The sequence below is a fragment of the Patagioenas fasciata genome, chromosome 4 (assembly GCF_037038585.1).
Source record: "Patagioenas fasciata isolate bPatFas1 chromosome 4, bPatFas1.hap1, whole genome shotgun sequence".
NCBI lineage: Eukaryota > Metazoa > Chordata > Aves > Columbiformes > Columbidae > Patagioenas > Patagioenas fasciata.
Genome location: NC_092523.1, coordinates 8,128,067 through 8,154,961, shown reverse-complemented (window position 1 = coordinate 8,154,961; position 26,895 = coordinate 8,128,067). Strand labels below are relative to the sequence as shown.

Sequence of the window (26,895 nt, the reverse complement as noted above, 5' to 3'; positions counted from 1 at the left end):
TTTAAAATGCATTAAAAGAAGGCAAGACCAAGACCGTACTTTGTCATCTGGTATGTGCTCAGTGGCTATAATTCTGCACTTGAACGCTGACCTCCGTTTAACATCTTGTGATAGCAACACTCAATGAAGAAAACCAACCAAGCAAGCAAACAAAAAGTCATCCTTCTGAGCTATAAATTGGCCACCACATGTAAGGAGGTGGCTGTGCACCTCCAGCTGCTATTAACGCAGGTGATAGTACAAAACTTTACCCCCTTTCACCAGACTGCTACCAATATTTCTAATATTCAGGCTCATTTACAGCTTTATTCTACAATCTCTTGACTCCCAGGATGTGTTTTGCACACTTAGGAGCATACACAGTGCTGCTTCTGGCTCTAAACTCCAGTGGAACATGATGGAATGAAATAAGCTTCTCGTCTCAGTCGCTCTTGCTCCTAGAAAGTATTTATTTATCCGGAGCCAATCGCTGCTCCCGTATCTATGTAATGACTTCCCGTAGCAGTCAGAGATTACCCACACCGCTGATCACTTTATTACTTCAGAATGGCTGTTTATTTACTTTACTGCAGCAGTAACATGCAGGGATAAAGCTTGTCACAGCTGGGCAAACTCACCATATTCCTTACGCAGGTGGTCTGGAATGTGGGGCTCATAACCTTCCTTCTCAGGGACCTCCACAAATTCATCTTCATCCTCATCGTCGTCATCATCGTCCGAAGCTTTCATCTACAGAGATATTTTGGTTGGTTTGGGTTTATTTTTTTTCTCATGTGGAGACCTCTTTTCATTTCCCTTCACATTGAAAATATTTTGCAGACATCCTGATAGCCCTGCTGAGACCTCTCTATGTCAAAAGTATTCCCCTAATTATGTATTTAATCTTTATCTAAGATTAGGCCTTTGCTTAACATTTTATCTCTAAAGCCATGCTCTATCCTAAGGGTTTCTTTAAAACCCCTTTTATCCATTAGAACACATACAGTTGGCGAAGTCTGAGAAAGTGCAAAACTATAAAACGAGACCAAAAAAATGTTAAAATAACATCAAGATTTTGGCTTGATGAGCAAATTATAGCCTTATCTCTTATCCTTTGGTTGAAATTACTCATTTAGCTGCACCCAAATAGTCTATGGCATGGTAAATAGTATCACAAACTGCTGAAGAGCTCAAAACCAGAGCGGGCAAACAGGAGGGGAAGCTGATGGACTGGCAAGGTAATATTGACCAAAGTAAGACTATTCAGACCTGTACACTACAGAGTTTCACTGTCTTCCTTCACAACAGCACTAAATAATTTGATACATTCATTTAATAACTAATTCGGTACATTCTAACTGTTCACACCATTAGACTGTGCACACTGCATGGTCAAGACCAACACAATGGGATTTTTTAAACATGCACTTGGTCTATATTGCAGCCTGAAACTGAATATATATGAACAGCTGAAAAATAGAATAATTCATTCACATAAGTGGCTTCCTATATACCGTTCCATCTAGCTAGTACTGGATATGTGCCAGCAAGTCTCTACATTTTTCTTCTAAGCTTGTTCCATACCTGGAAATGAGTTTTTCTTCTATACTACACACGAGCTAAAAGAATCTGTGCCACCTCAGACCTGGCCTGTACCATCAGAACTTTAAAAGCCAACTACCCCAGAAAGGTGGTAATGATGGAGCTTTTATGCTTTATTTCCTTTGCCCACCTTGAGAGTCACCTAATTCTTCACACCAACATAATTAGCACATTATTGTATACTTGCCATGCACTTTTACAAGTCTAGGAAATAATAAAGGGTATCCAGTAAAACCAACCTTACCACAGCCTATCACTTTTTTCAACTTCATTGCAGAAGCCAAAGCAACAGATAAGGAATGGGATCATTATTATTTTCAGCAGTGTTCTTTACTCCTCTTAGCGCACCTGACGCACGTTGATATTCCTATCAACTACTCATTGTTACAAGTGCCGGAGGATAATGCAGGTTTAGCCTGCAGCAGAATTTTCCCAATTTAATTCACAACTCTAATGGTGTGTCACAGCTGAGTTCCTTCAAATCATCCATATACTCTGAAGCCAAAAAACCTAGAAACCAGTCTTGGTTTATTGAATGCAGTTAAAAATGGAAAATAAATAATTAAAAGAAAAATAAATCAGCACATCTTTTTGGTCAGTATTACTTGTAAGCTGGACTGAACTAGTTTCTAATAAAGAACATTAATTGATATTAATACACATATTGATACACATTAACATTTAATGAATGGATGGTGCAGGTTAGAAGTACAGTTCTTCCCTTCGTTTACAGAAGGACTGTGATTTAAGAAAGCTGCAGTTCCAGTAGGAAAAAAATAAAAATATATATACAGCATTCTTATCAGAGAACACCTAATTAGCCTTTGTTTTAAAATAAAGTCTCACCATAATCGTGTTTGAAAGTACCCTGCTGCCAACATTGGTAACAACCACAATATGGTGTCTTCAGCCCAATGACTGGTACCTCCAGAGCTGCCCAGTTTCAGGCTGTGCTGAGGATCCCACCCCTTCATTTGCTTTTTGTTTCCCACTTTTCCTCATCTACAAGAAAGAAGAAACCCAGGCCCTACCTGGCATGGCCACAACAGATGAACTTGACCTCCGCAGCAGAAACCAAAACAGAGTTCTAACGCAAAGAAATGGGCAAATATTCACCACTGATCACAAACCTGCAAAGTCACCAGACGTGAAAGAAGTAAATCTGTGTCAAACTGCAACTTTCAGACCTTCCTGATGGTCTTCAGAAAGAAAAACATCATCAGGTTTTGCACTTTGCACAATAGAAGGGGCTTAGAGATTGAGCAGAAGCTTATTTATATTTTTGTTTCAAAATTCTGCTGGAGTTATCATCCCTTTTTTACCTGTTACGGGCAATTTAATTAAGTTTGGAAATAACATCCAACATTATTTCTCGAGCTTGAAGTAGGGCAATGCTGTACTTCCCACACTCAGTTTCCATTTCTCATTTAGCTATTAACAGAAGATTTTACCAAACTAAAACTTGCCATGGATGATCTTAGTCTAGAACTTTGTGCCATAACGTAAAAGCTGACCAACTTTCGCCTTATAAAGCAGAGAAAACACATTCAGTGTATTTCCACACGTTTTACTCAGAAATAGTCTGCAAACAAATAAAACAGCAACAGGTTTAGGAATTGAGAACTAATGCCTAACTAGGAAGAGAAAGATAACTCAGTTCAGACCGATCATTTACCAGATTACACCTAAAATCTCAGTGGTTTTAATACAAGTATGCACGTGCATGGCATATCTGAGAGGACTAGAAAGAATTCAGAAGAGTACAATCTTTCATGGAAATGTCTCAATTTGTCCACATGCTGTTGGAGGCACGTAGCTCTCTGTACATTATTATCCTAAATTTCAGTTGGCTTCACTAATCTTCAACTTGAAAACTGCATTAAAAGCAACTTTGCTGCTTCACCTGCATGGTTTCAAACTTTAAAGCCTGAGGGAGAAGAGGCGTAATCAGATGCAAATTCACTTTGTTTAGGTACAATCCATGAACTGTGCATTCAAGTACTATAGAAAACATCAATCATAGGAAACTGTAATTTTTGTTATCAGTCTAACACTAATCAAAAGGGAAACCTGTCACTACCGCTGACCTGTGAAACGTCCCAATTATACTCTTCGGAAATGACAGGAGCACTTAACTTCCTCACTGAGTAAATGACGACGATCAATCAACTTTGAATAACAATGAGCCACGGAGCTGAAAATTATTTTTTGTATAGAATCTACCCAGGAATTTATGAAAGGTGAAAAGCAACCCAAGGTTTTAGGGGCATTATGGCTTTCAGCTAGTGCAGTGCATATCAAACACTAAACAGAATTTATGTGTTTTAATTTTCTAAAAGGTAGATGTGGACTTGGTGCTACAATGCATAACATATAATGCCAGATTTTAAATATGAGGGTCATTTTCATAAAATATTATGCTTATTGTTCACACCCTTGAATTTCTCTAGGGGCTTCTATTAAATTTAGATTTCCTGTAAAAAAAATTAACTGCTTAGCTAACTATAAGGAATTAAGCCCCCTTTTCCCTTCAAACAGACAAAGTCTTTATTTTTATATAATCTTTAAAAATATAAGTTAGTTATCTTTACTTTAAAATATTGAAGTCATCACTGGTGGAAATTCATACCTGGTAGTAGTGGGTAGTTATATCTCAATCTACTTCACTCCAGTGGTACCTCATCAGAACCACCCCATTTATGCTGTTTCGTTTCATTCCCTTTTTGCAGAAAGGAAGAGAGTGCATGTGCTACATTACTAATCACAGGAGTATCCTTTTTATTTATTAATTCCACTTTTCAAACATGAATAAAGCTCCAAACCAAGCTCTACAGATCAAGTATGAAAGTTCAGCCACCTATTATCTACTTTTCCCCTACAGATAAACTTTTTCAGTCAATTGAAAAACAAAATCCATACTTAAATCAGAACAAATAAATACTTTACACAGCATATTGAGTGGCAGAATTAATAAATTATAATCCTTTAGGAATGAGTGGTTAGGTACTTGCAAACAAGGAAAAGGCAGCTATGATAAAAACAAACAATAAGGCATTTCTAGTGTGCCATATCTGAAGGGAGGTAAAGTATAAGCTCAGGTGATAAACACTACAACATAAAGCTTTTCTTGTAGTGTATGGAATTAAATACCTCCCAGATAAGTAGTCACACAACTGCTTGTTTTTCAATAACCTGTCAAAGAATGTGGGGGAAAAGGTCTCATTCTCAAATCCATTCTAATTACCAGGTAATATGAGGAAAGTCACTAATGCCATTTGCAGTCTCGTCAGAGCCAAAGGTTGAACGACCTTCTCTGTCACAGAATCCGAGGCTGGTTGGGATTGGAAGGGACCTCTGGAGATCATCCAGTCCAACCCACCTGCTAAAGCAGGTTCACCAGAGCAGATCACACAGGAAGGTGTCCAGGCGGGTTTGAATGTCTGCAGAGAAGGAGACTCCACAGCCTCTCTGGGCAGCCTGGTCCAGGGCTCTGGCACCCTCAGAGTAAAGAAGTTTCTCCTCATATTCTGGTGGAACCTCCTCTGTTTCAATCTGTGCCCATTGCCCCCCATCCTATCGCTGGGCACCATTGAAAGGAGTCTGGTCCATCCTCTTGACACCCACCCTTGAGACATTTATAAACATTGATGAGATCCCCTCTCAGCTTCACTAGAGGATGGGCCACCTGAAGGAGACCAGATCCCCGGACGTCCCTCAGAGGCTCCTCGCACCATCACCGCTCCTCGAGCTGCAAGGAGAAGGGACGTTTTTCTGTTCAGTGTTAATCCGTTCTATAATGCTGACCTTGATTTATTTATTCATTTATCTAAATGAAAGCTTTTGCAAAACTATGTTTTGTTTTTATTATTCCTGACTATATATCTCACTGTTAGAGGAAATGGGACTTAGGCAATTTCCAGATTCTTGGGCTGAACTTCTCTGCATATGACAATACAGTTAAAAACCCAAAAAGGCCAGAAAATACACATGCATGATTTTCATTGTAATCAGAGTTAGAACAATGTCTCGTCTAATCCCCTTATTTTTGTTAAAAACTTAAAACAGTGCTGACTTTTCCAGTTAGACAAGTGCAATCAAACCGGTTACTCAATAACTCACTTATAATAAAACCTGAAAAAAAAACCCAGATGTTTCCTTTTCCATCTTAAAAATACTGAAAGCAAACACTGGATGCCACTAGAAATGGAATTTTTATCTTTTACTTTAAAGCCAACGCTCCAAGAGCCTCCAGCTGTTGGTGAAGCTCAGTGCAAGCACAGCTCTGGTTAAATGCCCTGTTCATCCGTTCCAGCCGGTAATAAATGCAAAAAGCCCCTTCGCCCACCACAGAACACTTGGAAAGATGTAAGGAAAAGCCTTTCCTCCTTTTCCCAGTTTTATACAAATTGGTTGTTACATTCTGTTAAGGGGATTCAAAAACGTCTCTGCAATCATAATTAAAGCAAGCAATAAAATGACTGAAAAATACAAGACAGTTTATAGGACTAGATGTACAGCGTTTATCAATTATTTTAGAAAAAGAAAGGATAGCATGTGAAGAAGTCACATCTACTCACTAAAACACCACTCGCAAACTACAGCTGGGACCATTAAATAAATTTTGCATGGTCTAATTAACTTGGTTTGCAATCTAAATTACTTCTCACCCAAGAAATCACTTTTGTTCAGTTTTACGTGTGTGTGTTTCCCCTTTTTTAAAAAAAAATGATGTAAGGCATCCTCAGACAAGTGAACTCTAAACTTCATTTGTCTTTCAGCAGGCTTGATGGCTATGCATTTAAAAACCCATTCTATCTTATAAACTAAAAATTAAATGTACTCAGCTGTGATGGTCGTCATTGCATCTGCTATTTATATGCTAATAACCTCACTGGAAGATCTTGCAAATTATTCCACCATGCCAATATCTCATGTGCATCTACTCAAAGCCAACTAAATATTTTTCTAGAGGCAGAAGATTTTGGTGAGGGAACCAGAATATTTATTGCCACAGAACCTGGTTAAAGGGGCAACCTTAAGCAAATACATTTTTTTTATTCCACCACAACATAAAACATGCTTCAGTCATCTTGAATGAAATTTGGGAATACTCCATGCAAGCAAACACTGACTGGGTAAAAATTATCTCTTCAGTGCCAGAAACTGAATAGTCAAAGAATGTATCTTGCATGTAAGGATTTTTACAAGTCCCTGCTCTTCCATTCTTTCATATTAACCAACACAGAATGCAGAGGAAATAAATACCGGCATTTTCACAGATTTCAGAACCGTGCCTGAGTTTTCCTGAGCGCAACACAAGGAAAACAAACTACTGAAAGAGCTTTATTTATAGGGACCTCCCACACAAACTCCCTCCCCTTTGCTCTGTGATTTGAGCATAAATCCAAACTTAGATGACTGCAAATTAGATACGTGGTCCGGGCAAATCACAATTTACATTTACCAGTGAAAGTATCACCGCTCATTCTGCTGGTAGTTGCTCAACAGCACATAAGCTATCTGGCCAGTCTGACTGTTATTTAGGAGTGCAGTTTTCACACTATTTCATTATTTCCAGAAATTAGTAAAAATGCTTAAAGGGTTCCAGCCTACTACTCAGCCTAAATACAGTGCTGGAGAACCTGCGCACCCTGCTCCAAATTGCTTTAGTTATATGAACCACCCAATGAACCAATTTTTCTTTAAAGCAACGTACAAGAGCCATACTCATGAGTATTGTCACGGTCCTGGCAGTGCAAGCCTGAAGTTTACTCAGGACTTAGGCCAAAACCCTCTCCATTCCATTACATGTTAAACAGAGCTCGGAACAGGCATGTTGCACAAAACCTGTATCATTCTGGGTTACTATTAATCAAAGAATCACAGAATGTGAGGGATTGGAAGGGACCTCAAAAGCTCATCCAGTGCAATCCCCCTGCTGGAGCAGGAACACCCAGATGAGGTTCCACAGGAAGGTGTCCAGGCGGGTTTGAATGTCTGCAGAGAAGGAGACTCCACAACCTCCCTGGGCAGCCTGGGCCAGGCTCTGGCACCCTCACTGAGAAGAAGTTTCTTCTCAAATTTAAGTGGAACCTCCTGTGTTCCAGTTTGTACCCATTGCCCCTTGTCCTATCATTGGTTGTCACCAAGAAGAGCCTGGCTCCATCCTCCTGACACTCACCCTTTATATATCTGTAAACATTAATGAGGTCACCCCTCAGTCTCCTCCAAGCTCCAGAGCCCCAGCTTCCTCAGCCTTTCCTCACACGGGAGATGCTCCACTCCCTTCATCATCTTTGTTGCCCTGCGCTGGACTCTCTCCAGCAGTTCCCTGTCCTTCTGGAACTGAGGGGACACAACTGGACACAATATTCCAAATGTGGTCTCACCAGGGCAGAGTAGAGAGGCAGGAGAACCTCTCTGACCTACTGACCACCCCCCTTCTAATCCACCCCAGGTACCATTGGCCTTCCTGGCCACAAGGGCCCAGTGCTGGCTCATGGTCATCCTGCTGTCCACCAGGACCCCCAGGTCCCTTTCCCCTACACTTCTCTGTAATAGGTCATTCCCCAACTTACACTGGAACCTGGGGTTGTTCCTGCCCAGATTCAAGACTCTACACTTGCCCTTGTTCTATTTCATTAATTTTTTCCCCGCCCAACTCTCCAGCCTGTCCAGGTCTCTGGATGGCAGCACAGCTTCCAGTGTCAGCCACTCCTCCCAGCTTGGTGTCATCAGCAAACTTGCTAACAATGCACTCTAGTCCCTCAACCAAGTTGTTGATGAATATGTTGAATAGTACTGGTAATAGTTACTGGTAATATTTACTGCAGCTCTGGACACCAGAAGGCTCGAGGTCCCACATAAGTTTGTGGATTTTAATAAAAAGCAGTGAAAATTTACTCAAAAAGATCAGTGGGTCTTAAGGTGCAAGACAGTACATAAAATCGTGGATCTTAATTATTGTTCGGATAAAATTAGTATGTCCAATACACTCAATAGACTACCATCTGCATTTACAGTTTCATATTGGCCAGTAAATAAAGGTAGGCTGGAAAACTGGTGTATTTAACAAAACTATTATCTCAGGAAGCCATTGCAAAGCAAGTTTAGCATGTTTTAGCAGTAACCACTCAAGATGCATCCTCAGATCTATCTTCATATCTCACTACTTGGGCTCCTACCATCCACCAAAATCAACAGTACTTGGCTTCATTAATATTCTTAAGCCTTAAAAAGGTACATTAGAAAAGCTAACTCTTGCATAATCCAATTTTTTTTTTCACAAAATGAATGCCACATTTAGGGGAGGTCTAACAATTTTCCTGAAACTACTGAAGATCTTCAAGTCTAACAACACCTTTCCTTTCCATGCACCCCAGAGAGCTAAACCAGAAATCTGCTACTTTCACTGTTAATTCTAATAAAGTTTCCCAACATTAAAAAAAAAAGACTCCTGCAAAATGTATGCTGACCACCTACATTTGATACCTATATTTCATTTGTATCATCAAAAGCCACTGTAGTGTGTGTTAGTCCCTTAGATGTTTTCGTGTAATATTTACACAACAATAAAGGCTACATCTTAATTTTAGGAGTACAGGAATGTATTTCTCCCATGTAGTTGCTGTACAAACTTCAGGTACTACATCTTACTACTCAGTAAAAAAAAAAATATATATATATCCATATATCCATATATAGATATATAGATATATAGATATAACACCAGTATTTTGTAGCATTTTTTCATCTGGTTTTTCATTCGTACTGGGAGATGAGCTAATCATATATCCCTCCATCAATCTGAGTCCTCTGATTAAGTAAAGATTGACCTTCATAATTGGATCTGCATTACCTGAGTTCATTCAGCTACTGAAAAGGACAGTCTCACAATCTGGGCTTAATGCCGCTACAGAAATCATCTTCTCTGGATTAGATTCCGGTCAGTTCAGGTCTCTGCCACAACAGGAGCTCCAACACCAGTCCAAGGGAGGCACTGGGAACCAGCAGGGGAGGAACCAGAGACAGGACTGGCCCTTTCCAATGCAGTTTGCACTTAAATCATCTTTAAGCCAAGCACAAAATCATCACCAAAATCCATCATTTGCTTACCTATTCAGCTCCCAGAAGTAATAAAACCTGTTCAAAAAACCCACCTGCTAAGAAGTGGATTGGGTAACTACGTGACACACTAACAAATACCTAGTAGAATTTTTAATGTTTCGAGAATTGTAGAATGGATTTTATCATTTTAAGATGAGAAGAGCCAAGGATAAAATAGTGTTGCACACATTACCCATGGCTTGAAAACCAAACTTGGTTTCTTCTTAACTCATGGATAACCATAAATAAGGAAGCTCTGTGAAGCGCCTCCCCAGTTTTTCATTCATTTTAATACAAAAGGAAAGGTTTGCAGGTCAGAAGCCTGAGGTGTGATGAAGCCAGCAAAGCCACAAGCCAAGTGATGTGAAATCACTTTTAGAGTCCATGACCAGACAGGAACATACCCAGAGCAGAGGGGCTGGAATTCTCATTACCAGTCATTTGCTTTATGAAATTTTAGGAAATGTGATTTTCATCTAATATAACAATATTCCCATCAGCATTCGTTCATGCAAAAAAGTCCTACTGCATTTGATGGATTGCCACCTATCACTTAGACCTGATCAAACTCATACTATTATAACTCTGCACCCACCGCCAATGTATCTGTGCCCCTCTCATGACACGGTCTGCACAGACACACATCGTAAAATCCGTAACTAAACCGCAGCTTACTTCAATTATAATATTTGCAAATGAACCTGAACTACATATTTGTTACAAATATTTTAGACAGATAAATATACATCTCAGTTAAATAAACCTACAGGCAACAAGTCAGCAAAATGTCCTATGCAAGACATGCACAACCTTACATATATTCCTGATTGTAGATTTTGGGTGCAAAGATTAGATATTAATATATTTAATATGATTGCATTAACTAAATTTAAATGTGTTAGTGTGTGTGTGCCAATCCTGAAAATCTTCTTCCTTTTCCATTTTCATAAATATGCATTTAGGGGTGTACTTCTAGCGAAACTCAAATACATTCAATTCCTTTCAATAGGAGTAGGTGGATAGGGTGGATAAAAAGCAGGAAGCAAATTTATACCTATTGCTTATAGAGTACACACTACTCAATATTCATAGATGAATCAAGGGAGATGACACTTCGGCCTGGAAAACTTAAATACTTAACAGAAGGGTTAACTTGATGACAGAGACATCCTGCTTTATTTTCCACTCTATTAGAACAGCAACAGTCGGTGCCAAGAGAAAACAACGGACAAAACAAACAAAACCCCCAAAACCAACCCAAATAAACAAAAACCACACAAAATCACACTAGTAGATGAGACACTTTAAATTTAAAGAGAGCACTGTTTGAGGGTTCATTTTAGTGGTTTGGTTTATATCAATCCTACATCCTGATAACACTTAAAAAAATCTGAAAAGAACTTCTAGTTGAAAAGTGATTACAAAATAGGCATTTTGCAGATAGAAATAATTCTCATATGCCAGTTAAAATGGGAGAGGAGCAAAGAAGGAGCATAAGCATCTCTCACTTCTTTAATATTTTGTGTTTACTTTTACAGTTCCGGTTGACCTGGGTTTTTCAATAAATATTAGCTAGACAAAACCCCCAATTTTAAATGTTGCTTAGGTTACTACTTTGACTATACAAACATCATTAAACTTTATTTTGAACGCATTACACGCTAATGATGCACACAATCTGCTAACAACCATCTTCAGCCATAATACTGATTTAATTATCAATTACCCAAAAGTTTCTCTTAAGTTTTAGAAAACATACTAACAATCAACATCAAGTTACTACTCAAGTGTCAACATTAAACACCTGGGGAAAAGATTTCTTTTACAAGGCAACTTCTTTAGCACCCTGGTCTGTGTTTTAGCAGATGTGGGTTTAGGCATCATAAGGGATCACTAAGGACAATTACTTGCCCCACTCCCTGACCCAAATGATATCTCTAAAACGAAGAGAAGAAGGAAAAAAGGAGGATATGTGTGCAAGAAGTGCTACAGAAAGCACACAGCTCACTGGATTCTCTATGGTTATAGAAAGAAGAAGATAAAACAACAAAGTATTTGCTTTTCATCTAAAATTCAAGTGTGACTTGTTTGGGTTTTTTTAAGCAGGCACTAACTTACCTAAAACACAGACTTTAAAAAGAGGTGGTTATAAAGCAACTAAATGAATCTGTAGAAATAACTCATTAGCAGTGACAAAGTGTCAAGTTGTAGTTGAAGGTATCAGCAATAGTCTTGCAGCCAAGTAAATGGTAGAGCTCTTGGCTTAATTCATTACATACTAAATTAATAAATTAAATTTGAATAATAAATGAATAAATTCAATGTAAGACACATTAAAATTTTAATCTTTATATGTATTAAAATTATTTAAGACTAAATTTTGACCAGCAAATATTTAACTTGTAAATATAATTTGTAACAATTTTCTGAAGTTATTCTTCCAGAAACAAACAAAATCTGACTTATATTGCAGTAAGGTCTGGGGATCAGGTCAGGTTGTGGACAACACAAGGACAGCCTTCTCCAAATCTAGTTATTAATGGCATTATTGGATTCAACCAGATGTTTCACACGGATAATATTAAGTACATGAATAAATCAAGATCAAGGCGCACACTTAGATTTGACAGAAGATAAAAAAAGGTGAAACAAAAAGTAATGCAGCCAGTTAATGAAAAACTCTCTCTCCTTGGTTATTAATAAAAATTGAAATTAAAAATTTGAAATGTAATGGGTTTGTTAAACGATCTCTCTGCTGACACACAAACGAGTGGGATGTTTCTCACATTGGATCACCTACGAGCTTCTACCTGAGTAAGTTTCAGCCAGCCTGAGTAGTAAACCTTTTACAGCTTCCCAAAGATAAATCAATAACAGATAAATACAGTCTCGGTGTACAAAACATAGCTAATCAACTATGTTTCTATTAATAACGTAAGAACTTCAAATATTATCCTAACAGATTCATGTAAAGGAGGTAAATGAAAGGTAGCGTGCATGATTGCAAATACAGTACACACTTGTCCTCTCATAACTTTTAAAATTACAGGATCATTTACACCAAATCGGCTGCAAATTGGATATAAAAGAAGAAAGAAAGTACAGTGTTTTAAGAAAAGAAGGAAGACATCAACAAAAGAAACTATTTCTAACCAGGAAAAATTATTTATAAAGGAACATTTCAGCCATAAGCAAGTTACTCCTACAAAAGAATTAAGCCTCTGCAAACAGGAATTTCTATTTAAACACCAATCTCAGGCAATAATTACCACTGCACTTGTGGAATAACTCATCTAAATCGCATCAAGAGCAAAAGGGAAGCATCGGTGGGTGAGTTTACCTGGAGCACAGGCTGAGGAGTCGCTTTGTGCAGAGCCCTTGCGGAGGATGCAGCGTGCGCTCCCTCTACCGGGCACCCAGCCGGGATTAAAACAGGGATTTGGCCGGTTATCCAGGCACCGGGACATAAAAACCCTTTCACAGCTTCTGCCTTCTTTCCCCAGATGCAGCTAAAACTCAAGACTCATAGAAAAATGGATTTCAGAACTCTTGTTTATATTGTCAAAATCTATTTCCTATCAGAAAGTGACAGCCAAATCACGACCCAAACAAGTATCTAACTACAGTGAAGCTGTGTAAGCACAAAAAAACCCCCCTCATTTGCCTTTGACCAACACAGTAAGCCTCATCTCTTGTCCATCCGCTACCTCTTTGGAAAAATAACAGCTCAGGAAGGAATGTCTTGATGACTCCTGATCTGCTGGGGCAAAGCAATGGGCAGAAGGAATACAGAGTACAGGCAGCTGGGATGTATTCATGTGAACACTTACAAAATCTGCTGCAAAAGGTTTGTTTCTACACAGTCACAGGATAACCTTCACCGTTCTTTTCCCTCCCATAGCTCCTGACAAGTAAGAGCAGAACGGTGTCACAGCTGAATCGTGTCAGCAGGGTTTAACTGTTATGTAAAAACGATGGTGTCCTTATAATTAAGGCTTTTCTATCATGGAGGAGAAAAGAGAGGTGGTTATACCTCATATGTTAGTATAAACTATTTTAAGTCAAAGTGTTTCACTGTTCTGGGCTTGCTTTCGAGTGACTTCATATAAGAGAAGTTCCGTAACCTACAGAAAGTTCCCCTGTAGTTTGCAAAGCAGTGGGGCTTATGCGTTTTTCAGTAAATCATAGAATCATTTAGGTTGGAAAAGACCTTTAAGATCATCAAGTCCAACCATCAAGCTGACACTGTGAAGTCCACTGCTAAACCAAGTCCCTAAGCACCACGTCTACGTGTCTTTTAAACACCTCTAGCAATGGTGACTCCAGCACTGCACTGGGCAGCCTGTTCCAGTGACTGACAACCCCTTTGATGAAGAAGTTTTTCCTAATATCCAATCTAAGCCTCCCCTGGCACAACTTGACACCATTTCCTCTTGTCCTATCACTTGCTACTTGGAAGAAGAGACCAACACCCTCCATGCTCCAACCTCCTTTCAGGCAGTTGTAGACAGCGATAAGGTCTCCCCTCAGTCTCCTCTTCTCCAGGCTGAACAGCCCCAGGTCCCTCAGCTGCTCCCCATCAGACTTGTGCTCCAGGCCCCTCACCAGCTTCACTGCCCTTCTGAACTCTCTCCAGCACCTCAATGTCCTTCTCATAGCAAAGGCAAAAAAAATTTCAGGTGAAATAATTTGTCCTTATTTTCCAGCATGCTCTGATTGCCTAAGGATGCTGCCTTGTAGACTATTCCTCTGAGATCTGGAAAATGAAACAAGAAACAATGGGAAGCACAGAGGTAACAGTGAGGCTTGTCCAAAGCAGACACCTTCCTGCACCAACCAAATGACTCGTCTGTAAAGGAAGGCCAGGAAACCACCAACTTCCTCCTCCCAATATAATTTACATCCAGCCTACATTGCTGGTATATTCATATTGAACCATAACACCAGCAATTACTCCAAACATATACACCTTATTTGCATGTCAGCCATGTGCATGTATAACTGCTCAGCCCAACAAGGGTACCAGTGACACGTGCCCATGGTCAGGGACTCCAGGACCTTCCCTCTTTTAAGTGGCAATTTAAATCTCTGCAGGATTGAGATGTATAGTAGAATTTGCAGTGACAAATCTCCAGCTTCACTGTCCCTCACTAAATCCTTCACTTAATCAACTTTCTTGATCTCAGTTTGAGGATGGGCAAAGCCTCTACTCCCCTGGTCTCTGGACAGAACAGAAACAAAGCATTGAACAGAACAGACGGAAAGAGGAAAAAATAGAGACCACAGAAGCACAGAGAATGAGAACAAAGAAAAAACAGAAAGCCTGAGGAGTCCCCACTCAACATTCCAAGTCCCTATAATTCCGTTTTATATTTACTGATAAAATAAAACCACTTTCTCCCTGAAAGTCAGACTTGTCCGTGGTGCAGAATCACAATTTCACTCCAAGTGAGCAAGCAGACAAACAGCTCGCCTTTACGTTCTCATCTAATAATACAGGTACCTTGGATCGCAGTCACCAGTTGCCAGAAGAACGGCGATTACATCCAAATGTAGAGATGTCACAGAGCAACTACAAACCAGACAATTTACACAGGACCCTCAGCACTCAGACACTTTATTTACACACATTTTCTCTCTGCTTACTAAATGCTCCTGGGCATTTCCAGCTGCACTCATCTCTACTGATGAGCAGGTTACAGACTCCACATGCTAACAAGTAACACCCATAAGGCACCATGAGACTATCAGAACTTCTCTTGGATCTACACATACAAACAGCAAAACTCTGGCATGGCAAGAACTACAGTTCCAATGACATGAGGATGTACAGACAGAAGCAACAACACATAACACAAGCAAGAGGAGCCTTGCGTAGTGTTTCATATGTTGGCGTGTAAATATTTGGCAGAGGGGGACTTAATAATCATGGCCTAAGAGATGCTGTTTATTTTGTTCTATCGGGCTCTCATATTATTGTGTTTTTACATTTCAACAAAGTCGCTTGACTAGGAAATAAAAGATAATTTATATAGTTTTCTTTTGTAGCACAAAGCTCTTTATGTTTAGCTTATAAATTCAACATAATTAAGCACTAACACTAAATTTGGATATTTTACACTGGAGAAAAACCCTAGGAATAATTATATATTGTTTTTGATGCTTAAGTTAATACCTCAATCTGTATTGCTTCATTTTGAAAGTATTCTTTATGAGCACTGCTACGTATTTCCTTCTAACACTGGAATTTATTAGCTTTCAAACCTTATATAGATAGCATTGATCAATCTCCAGAAGTGGTAACAATATCACTTTAGACACATCCACACACATGAAAATCAAGGCTCAAATGTCTTCTATATCTTGCAAGAAATATAGCAACCAATATTCCATGCAGAGGTGCGGCAAATGAAGCCCTGTCAAGCAAATGGCAGGAATGACAGCAGATGTCTGGATTCCTTCATAGCTGGTTGCATAAAGGTAACACACATATTTCACTGGAGGGAAAAAAAACCCTCTGACAAGACAGTCTTGCAGTACTTTTCATTCAGAGTTGGCATTTTTGACTGGCGTGGTACATCAGGAGGTATTAAGATGATGAACCAGATTAATCTTGATAAAACTTCATTTGCACAATGAAAGCAAAGTCTACACCACTCAGCCATAGCTAAACGAGCCCACCACAATTTAATCCAAAATCTCTGGATCAAATTCTTACAATGCTGTCATAAACCAGACCCTACTCTGGACCCTAATGCAAAACACGTATTTTCATGTCAAGTAATTTCATTTGGTCACAGCCAACTGAAATTAGTGTTACGCAGCTCTGCTTTTTGGCTATATAAACAAGCCATAGACTCCTTTTTGGATGCGAATAAAGTGTTTGATCTTACAGCCTCTGTTTATTCACAAATTTTCCCTATTTCACAAAAAACATCATAGGTAACGAAATATTTTGACACTTTAAAGCTTTCTATAACAACTAATTCTCTTAGGATATCCTCTATCACTTTACAATCTCTCCAAAGCAGAGACACTATTTTCCTGAATTGTGAGACACCAGCACACTTTGGCAAATGGTAAAGCACGAGTAATACAGTGTTTACTGAGAAATATGTACGAAAGAAGCTAAGAACACAACAGCGTTACACACCAAGAAACTAAATGAAATGTGAACTTAATCACTTCTCTATCCTAAATGACAACAGCGCTGCCTTAGGTGGTTTTGTCTAACAACCAGGCCCTTGGCACTCCATGCAGGTTTTTATTGCAACTTCCTCAAGTGAGACTACAAACCAACAGAATTAGTGCATTTTTCAACAAAACTTGTGTTGAGAAGATTCCTAGATTGATTAAGGCTTATGAGAAAGTGCATTTTTGTGTACAAGCTAAGCATTACTAATGGTTCCCACTAGTAAACCAGAATTTTAAGCAACTCACCACTTGTCTTTTTCTCGCTTTAAAGGAAATGTTCATGTCCTTGTATTTCTTCATAGCGGTTTCCAATTTATTCTTGAGATCAATGGCACATCTTAGCCGATCATCATTTATCCCTGCTCTGGTAAATAACTGCAAAGCAAGAAATCAACATTCTTACTCTTCTTTTCTAGACATCTGAGCCAAAAAACATATTCAGTTTTGCTTCACAAGTAATGAAACAACACTGTCACAAATGCCTTTATTTTATAAGCAACAATTAGTCAAGTCACATATTTTCCTATCTAGAATATAAAAGCTAACAGTAACCACTAAAAACAAAGAATGAACAGTTGGTATAAACTTCTCCTGAGAGTGTCCTATAGGCCAAATTCTCTGCAGGAGGCTCTTGAGCAGTATTATCAATTGACAGAAAAGACATACTGTTTTTCTGATACAGACATGTCTTACAAAGACAAGTTGTGTTTTACTTTAACACTTTGTGAAGAAGCTCCATTATAGCTTTAAAAATACACAAGTATGACTGTATGTAGCATACTTAATAATGAGTCATCAAACAAGTTCTGTAGCTCCTACATTCTCCTTCTGTTCAACTCTACTGAAACAGAAATCTTTTCTACTTGCACCAATGTTTCTTCAACCTTAATTTCCTTTTTTGCTCTCTTTCCCTCAAGATTTACTGTACCCTAGTCCTTGCTTCTCCATCTTTTTATTAAACAAAAAGTTCTCTTTTTCCCACCTGAATCCAGGACTGCACAGAAGGCCAGAACTTATTTCTGAGGAGTTTGTGAGCATCCGTGACATTGTTTATTATGGCAGTATTATCTTCATTCTCATGAACTTTTATATCTGCTCAAAACAGGGGAAAAATAATTAGAGCGGGATGTTTATAGGATTTTCAATACATGAGCTAAAGAAGGTAAGCAGAAGAGGTGCACATGAACCCTTGTAAAATATTTTATTGCTTCAGGGAATGTTAAACATCAGAATGCTTCTCTGTTCGGTATTAATTATTCTACCATTATTCACACATCCAAAACAATGAGAGGAAAAGATGAAAAGCTTTCAGTCCAGTGATGATGGAAAGAGTTGTTAAGCCATCACTACTAAGGAATTGCCAAATAAACCACAGACAAGCTTACTACTTACACTACATCTTGTTCTAAGTTCACATGAACTGGACTTTACTGTACCAGTTTCTGCACATTCAATATAAAATAATCTCTGCCCCAGTGGCAACAGGAACTTGATTGTCAAAGCCACCAAGTATGTCACTACCTGAATAAAAATGGAACTTTTTAACCCGTTCATCATTCATAAACCCCACAGATACATTTCCAACTCTGTCTGCAAGCACGGAAATAGCTGCCTCACTGGTTGTTTGCACATGAAATTCCATTAGGACAGTATTTAAGAGGCTTCACTTAGACTACCAAAACACAAATGATCGTAATTTTTCTAGAGTTAACTCACATTAGCAAAGTTATATTAAAAAAGGCATAATCATAATCCTTAAGACTTCGTAGAAAAATGACTTACTACTGCTTGCAAGATGCCAGTAGTAAGGAGAAAAAAAAATAGCACAGGAAACATTCAGTTGTCAGGTCTTTAAATTAGCATCTTATACCCCAGATTTCTAGAGAAGAGGTGAGTAGTGAAGTGTATGACAATGATATATGGTAAACAGATTTTCTTTAAACACAGGAAACTCACTGTAGGTACTATGAAGTGCTTTAGTGGGGTTACAACAACTAATACAAAAATTCAGTCTGAGAAGGTAATTAATAAATCACACACAAGGACACCCAAACCTAAGAATGGTTACCAGATGAACCAGAAGTAGCAAAGAACTCCAAAATAAATCAAACTGTTGTCTAGGAACTCCAAATAAAAATGGTGTCCAGGAATTTAAGTCATAGGAAAAAAAATCCCAAACACACAACTATAAAGCACTTCAGACAAAGGCTGTCTCCATTTATATGTGAAAAATTGGAAAAAATTTTGGTACCTGTGGAGATTTCGAGGTCTAGAGTATACTTATGTGAAATGAGCCCATGGTTCCTAACAAAAGTCTGGTAATCATCATCAATGGGAGCAGGGACACCAGATTGAACTTCCAAGCATGTCCCTCCATCTGATTCTTTTTGCTCAGGTGTCTCCTGTTTCTCATCTAAGTTTTTGTTTTCATCAGTTCTAACACACTGAGAAGCAGAAAGCACGTCCTTGCTGCAGCACGGCTGTTCATCATCCATGCGTCCAAAACAGGACTGGTGAGCTTCCACCTGGGAGGACGAGGGGGGTGCAGGTCTGTCCTTACGAGCAGACATTTGTCCGTTAGGTTCCAGTTCCGTGTCATTCATGGTGAAGTCAAAAGGATCTGGCATCAGAAGCTGGAAACAGTTTTCCATCTCTGTGAGCGTGGTGGCAATCTCTTGGGACATTTCTGTCACGACACAATTGGTTTAGAACATTGTTAAGTACTGTAAAATGCTAATGTCCCCAGAGCAGACACAGACGTACAAAACAAACACGACTGCCAAAGGGCCAATCCATTTATCCAGTAATTAGGATCTCGTTCTGCTGCAGAAATTGCCCCTATAAAAGCAAAACCACTTTTCTTAAGCAGGAAATCTAGAATTTTCTGAGCAAGGAGTTTAGAATTGTTGTCCCTCCTATCTGTATATTCTTTAAAATGTCACTAGGCAGAGATGACACAAGTACTTTGAAAGAGAACAAGGTTCACTGAGGATATTTTTCGTTTAGTTGGTGGGTAATCATTCAACAGCCACGAATGTTATAGTTGTATATAGGTGTAGCCACGAATATATTCTATTGCTCAAAAAGTTGCTGCCAACAAAAGTGACTAACAAGGTTAAGTCTCTTTAAAATTCCACCCTCATGCATGAAAACATTTCCAGCATGCAGAACAAATGCAGACACAACTGGATGCATCGTGCATACCAAAGTAATTTAATTAAATAACCCTTTGTATCTGCAACATAATATACTATCTCTCTTCTTTCGTATTACATGTTTGCTATGGATGTATCATTTGGAGATTCAGCCCCCAGTTAGACAGATATTTAAGCAGCAGTATGATACTTTTCACAGATATCCTACACGGCAGATTTCTGCACAGACCATTGCCTATACTCCTGCAACACACTGACTGTATATACAATAAAATTAAGGTCATCAGCCAACAAGTTATTGAGAAGCCTCTGCCAAGCCAATGGCACACAAATTCAGCCGCTAGCTCCAGAAAGTCTCACGATGTGCTTGATTGAGGGTACGCATTCATACTTCACTGAATTACAGACCAGACCTTCACTTGCTGACGTCTTTTTTTTAATCTCTTCACACCACCTGAGCTCACAGGATTGTCACTTGTTTCCCCTGGTATTCTTCAAGTGAGAGAGACACAGGCTCAAGCTCTAACAAATGTATTCCTGCCCTCTGTGGTCAGCTATTATTTGGATAGCTATTCTCTCAGAATTTGTTTTATTTAACCTTCAAAAAAAGGTTGGTTTAAAAATGAGAAAAAAAACCCTAGTAAACGAACCAAAGCAACTCACCTTCCATTTCTTTTTCAGCTCTTTTGGCTTTTTCTTTGTAAATGTTATCCAATCGTTTCTGCTTCTCCTCTTCCCTCCTCCTTTCAGCCATGGTTCTGGCATGCACATCTTGAAAATCCACCTAGGGAGAAAGTGAAGAAAAAAGTGTAACGTTCCTCATAAGAAACATATAAAAAATCCATTTCCCAAGATCCTTATCTGTGGTGAAAAATCCTCTAACATCATCGATCAGCCAGAAGCTCAGCAGTACTTCCTTTTGTCTCTTCTCCTCCTAGAATCAATAACTACAGTAATTCCGAAGGGAGTTTTTAGGTCTACTGACAAGGGACTGCTGAGAATCAATGGATTTCAGAAAGGAATCATAAGGTAGAAAAACAAAACGCTGAGATTTCCACATCTAAATTGCAGGAATAAACTAGGCTTTGGGAGACTTTTGTCACAGCATCAGAGACATGGGTTTAAGGGGAATGGGCAAGGAGAGACTACACAGGGTAAGTATCCAAATTACATGAAAATGCCACACTAAGTCTGCTATTGGTAAACAAAAATTTGTAAGCATTATTACCACAAGTATACACAGCACTTACCAAAGAAGTTCCTAAGAAACAAAAGCAGAAGAGAAGATATTCAAATTTATTAAGAAAAGACCAAATTTTAGATTTTACAATTACATTTATTGGATTTGGGGATTGAGGGAAAGGTTGTCATTCAGTCTCGCTTTATTTTCTCATGACCAAAATACAAACATAAATCTGAGTGTTTCAAAACACTGTTTCTTAAAATATTCACAATGAGGTGTTTTGTTTTGGTTTTTTTAGTTTGTTCTTAGAAGGGCTTGAAAAGGCACATTTTTCATTTCTGTTTTAAGGAAAGAAGTCTTGATTGTGTCATTGCATACGGAAATAAAGTATTTCCTTTTGACTGCTACCACATAACTTCCATTAACCTCCGTACAGATTACCCTGAGTGCTGAGCAAGCCCGTACTTTGCTGCTAATACAGTCACAGGCTCTCTGGTGCAAGGCCTGTATGATAAGCACCCACTGAGCCTTTGTTGTTCTTGCCACTGCTGGATGATCAAGCTTCTCAACACACAGGAACTCTTCCCAGACACTGACAGCAACACTTTGGAGCTACGCAAAAGCAAAACAGCGAAGTTGAATCTCCCTTATGAGGCAGAGGCCCACAAAACATTGAGATCACCCGACACAGGACAGGTAAGTCTCATTTTCTGTCTAGTTCTAGAAGGTCTCTCCTGCAATTTGTACTTACCAGCTACGGGTCAAGCAAACCAAGCACACCCTGCAACTGAAGTCTCTGTATTTTTTGCACACACAAGAATTTTGTTAACCTTTCATCTCAAAATTACAGGAATTTTTCATATTTGTTCACCATTAAAGTACGTATTCCATTAAATGCTATGAAAGTTAAATGTTTGAACTTGGGCTTAACCACATGTTTAAGTGTCCTGCTATATATATATACGCTCCTACTGCTGAATATTCCCTTTAGTGGGCAATGGGAGGGCAGAAGGACGGTAGGGAAAAGAGCTGGCTTCACAACCTATAGAGCACATGGATCACCAGAGTGAGCTTTCCTGGTTTTCAGGATCTGCTTTTCCTACCAAGTTCACATAGCCCTCCACACAGGAGCAAGTGAAACAGATCCACCCAAAGAGCAACATCACCCAAAGAGATGGAACAAAGATGCAGAAGCAAGGAGCTACAGCTACCATTTCTAGGCAGATTGCCTTGCACAGAAAACCAGAAATAGATCAAGTTTCGTAAATCACAACTCCCAGCTTATACCAGAACACCTACAGAAGGGTCATTTGCCCGTTCTTTCCCCTTGTCTGTCCCAAAAGGACCAGCCACGTGCTGCTCTGCTGCACTGTTTCATGCTGCAGCACATGCCCAGATGCTGTTCTTACAACATCTGTAAAATCATCATGGTTTGCTCCTGGTCATGGGAGTGCACCTCACATGCTACAGCTCTGGCACCACCCAAACCTACAGAACACACAGAGCTTTGAGTTGTCCCGAACAGGGCACACTGGCCCCTTACAGAAGCCTCATACAGTCAGAGGAACTCAGGGCTTGAGTTATGGACAGATTCATTCGCTATCTGGTGTCAGCACCAACTCACTGTCTTGGTCGGAGAACATTTAACCTCATTGAGGCGACGCAGACTGAGACCAGTGCTGCTCTTCTGTCTGTATCCGTGGGGGCTGCACGAAGCCTTTTACCACCAGTCTGTAGTTATGGAATGGGATGTGATGAGGTGCAAACAACTGTTCTTGATTTAAAGGATATAAGCAGTGGGCCTAGACAGCTCCTGCAACTTTTGTAAAAATATCAGAATACAGCAGTAATATATTCTATGTTTATCTGTTGAAAATCCTGTTCATTCTGTAATTCCAGCTCATTCCATAGTTCCATCAACACATTCCTCTGATGCAAAGATACTATAATATGACTCAGTGGCCCAAATACGCAAACATTTAGAAATATTTTAAATCTTTTCTTCTTTCCAAGTTTAAGAGAGGAGTTTGAGAACACATAATATTCCAGTATATCTGAAAATAACCGTTTTCAAAGTCAACCATTTATATAGGTATAACTTGGACCCAATTACATTAAAACAGTGGGCACCTCTCCAGGTTTACGTCCTAAAAGGGCAGCAGCTGTCATCTTCAGACTACCTGTGATTTTGGTGATAACCTGGAAAACCAAACAGATGCAGCTAAGACTCCTCTCTATTTGCCCTATACTACTGTACCAAACCCATAAGACAGAACAGCAGATGTACTTTATCTGTAAAAAGTACAAATGCCCCCTCAAATCTTTGGGTTGCTTCTCACACTTCAAGTATTAAACTGGCAAAAGGCCAGTTAGATCAGCTGGATCATTTCACCTCTCGAAGTACAAGAGTTGTCAAACTGAGTAAGATTCCTTCTATTCGCACTAATGTTTCTAGAAGTACTCAAATGCAGCTGCTCTAGCAAACAGTACAGCCAGCCTTGCTGGGTAGCTTAGTGCCACAAATAAACAGCATGATCACCCTGTTGTAACTGATGAGCAGCCATCAACCACAGGAGCACAGACAGACACACCAAACTTCAGCAGAACTGGTATACGCTTGCGTGTTCAATCTGCTAAAACTGTATCATGTGGTAGAGTTCCCTTGTCTCAGCCTTGGATTTCTCCTTGTCGCTTTCATTCAGTTTTCTTTCTTTCTTAAATAAGACAATGAAGGAGAATTCAAAGACAACACCTTTTGTGAGCAGATGCCAAAAACAGTATAGTAAAAGAACAGAGAACAAAAAACAAAACATGTAGGATAGACTATTAGTATGGAACCAGAACAACAGAAATACATCATATATCACAAAGGTTTTTTGATGTACCATCAGGAACGCTGAACATCTGTCTGAAGAGAAAGAATCAATATGTTTATTGAAAGCCTGATATTATCATTGTAGATAGTGTGAATGCTAGAATAGTGCAACCAATGCCATTGTTTGCACCTCACAGGAAACACTAGAGCAGAAGAATGTTCAACACATAATAACTTGAAACATAGAAGTGAAAGCTAAAAGCAAGTGTTTACGTGCAGGAAATTCCTCTTTAACAAGCTTGTTGTATGACACAAAATAGCAGTTCGGCTGAGGGGGCTGTCGCCTACACTTACTGTCCTTGTCATACAGCAAAAGGACACTCGAACCAGACAGGTCAGTACAGAAATCAGGCTTGTTTGTGCACACATAGAAAGACTCAGCAATTTAAACCTTCAAAGAAAAAATTCAATAGCTGATTATCCTCAGCTTAAGGTGTAACCATTATTTCCATTCTAAGCAGGCCCGACTTCAGGGCTTTGGGTAGGACTCAGTGGGTGAAAGCCTACTGATAAGCAATACTTTTTGCACCCTGAGAAAATGGTCACTGAGCCCAGCTCTGAGTAAAAACCCAGGGGTTTTAAAACTTTACAATACCACAAGATGAACAAAAAGTTTGGGGTTCAGCTTTTGAAGACCATGCTCAACAGGATATCTCCTAAATATGTCTCTTCTGACAGCTTTTCTTTTACATTTATGTATTTACTCACTTTAAGCATCTCCTAGCGATCATCACCTGAAAATTGACAGAGATGTAACAATGCAGAGTACCTTCTTATTCTGCTTTAGGAAGTGGTAACCCAGAGAAAGCTGCTTGTAGGCCTCCCCATACTTCTCATGCCACTCTTGGACTGATTTAATCGCCGCTTTCCTCAGCTTCTGAGCCACCTCTTTGGGTGGGGGTAGAGGCTGCTCGTGATCTATCCCCACTGTGAGCTCCAAGAACTCTTGGAAGTTGGAAATAACCAGCGTGCGGAATTGGTGGGAGCGGGCAAACAGCTCCTGCATGATCTGGAAAGCAGAGAAGCGCATCTCAGCGTGTTCCTCATTGAGCCGCGTCAGCAGCAGGTGATAGGCATGGCTGATGTGTTCCACTGAGCACCTAAGGAGAAATCACAGAATGTCAGGGATTGGGACCTCAGAAGCAGGAACACCCAGATGAGGTTACACAGGAAGGTGTCCAGGCGGGTTTGAATGTCTGCAGAGAAGGAGACTCCACAACCTCCCTGGGCAGCCTGGGCCAGGCTCTGCCACCCTCACTGAGAAGTTTCTTCTCATATTTAAATGGAACCTCCTGTGTTCCACTTCATATCCATTGCCCTTTGTCCTATCATTGGTTGTCACCAAGAAGAGCCTGGCTCCATCCTCCTGACACTCACCCTATATGTATTTATAAACATTAATGAGGTCACCCCTCAGTCTCCTCCAAGCTAAAGAGCCCCAGCTCCCTCAGCCTTTCCTCACACAGGAGATGCTCCACTCCCTTCATCATCTTTGTTGCCCTGCGCTGGACTCTCTCCAGCAGTTCCCTGTCCTTCTTGAGGGTGGGAGTCCAAATTAAATTAAAATAGTAAATTAAAACAATAAATTAAAAAAAAAAAAAAGAGGAGTTATTAAAAAGCAGGTATAACACATAAAACCACAACTTTTTTTAGAGATTTATCTTACAGTTTAAACCAGCAGCCTCCCCACTGGCTGTTCAACCAGCAGGCCTCAGGACGGGCCTTGGGCCCGGGGAGAAGCGTCGCTGCCCCGGGGATGCATCAACCAACCAGGCTCCCCTCCCCTCACCCGCCCGTACTTGCAGATTTTCTTCAGCTCCTTCATCCTGCCCGGCTCCAGCCGCGGCTCCCCGGAGGTGGTCAGCTCCTCCACCAGCTCGGCCAGGCGCTGGTCCATCTCTGACGGGGCCCGGGACCCCGCTCCGGGCCCCGCCTCACCGCGACACCACCCCCGGAGTCGCTCGCCCCGCAGCAGGTGGCACCTTCCTCTACCCCCTCCCCAGCGCGTACCACCGACCACCACCAGCGCGCTGTCGCTTTAAGCGCGCTCTGCCCCGCCCCGCTTCCGCGCGGTGACGTCTACCTGACGTCACGCCACCCGAACCGGGGGAGGCCTTAAAGGGACCGCGCCTCGTTGGCGGCGGGGGGGATGTTAACCCCTTCTTGTCCGCAGGGGGCGCAGGGGCCGAGCCCAGCGCATGGTGCGAACTGCGGGGTGTCACATGCAGGGACAGGGCTTGGACTCGGTGGTCCTTGTGGGTCCCTTCCAGCTCAGGACACCATTCTAATTCTAATGCGGCCCCTCCTCACTTCTGTATCAAAAAGGGAGTTTTCTGGAGCAGCTGCTGCTCTCCAGAGCCTGGAGGGTCTGTAGAGTCTGTCACAACAGCTCGAATGCCATTCTCACCTGGGCTGAGTATGCACCGTGGGAAACACAAACTGAATTTCTTACCCTGGATTTGTAGGTTGCAGGTGTGGGAGGATGAACAAATGACCATTACAGTCCAGTGCTCACTAGCCAACTCTACAGTATTTTTTTCCCAGTTTGTTGTTACTTTTGGCTTCCAGTGATGTAAACGACGGATTTTCTCTTTGGGAAGGGTCACCACCTCTGCAGCACTTGGAAACGATGTTGGCTTTAGAGCAGTGCAGGGGTGAGAGGGCTGCTCCTGGGGACCCCCAGCAAAACGGTGCTTTAATATATAGGTGAGCTATGCCTGGAATGAAACACAAGGATGGATACAGCCCAGTTTTCAGAACTTTCCAGTGGAATGTTAGCGCATAACTGTGTTTATACGATA

The 26,895-nt window shown here is 40.3% G+C and overlaps 1 protein-coding gene across 1 annotated transcript in view; it reads right to left on the bottom strand.

Moving 5' to 3' along the window:
- UVSSA (UV stimulated scaffold protein A) overlaps positions 1-26,118 on the bottom strand; it is a 61,806-nt gene extending 35,688 nt beyond the window's left edge. The window contains exons 1-7 of the mRNA XM_065837897.2: positions 25,894-26,118; positions 24,864-25,194; positions 20,700-20,820; positions 19,133-19,567; positions 17,864-17,973; positions 17,128-17,256; positions 618-729 (exon numbers count right to left, since the gene is read on the bottom strand). Coding sequence (XP_065693969.1) covers positions 618-729; positions 17,128-17,256; positions 17,864-17,973; positions 19,133-19,567; positions 20,700-20,820; positions 24,864-25,194; positions 25,894-25,991 — 1,336 coding nt within the window. The 5' untranslated portion in view covers positions 25,992-26,118. The remainder of the gene's footprint in view (positions 1-617; positions 730-17,127; positions 17,257-17,863; positions 17,974-19,132; positions 19,568-20,699; positions 20,821-24,863; positions 25,195-25,893) is intronic.
- Between the last annotated feature and the right edge of the window lie 777 nt (positions 26,119-26,895).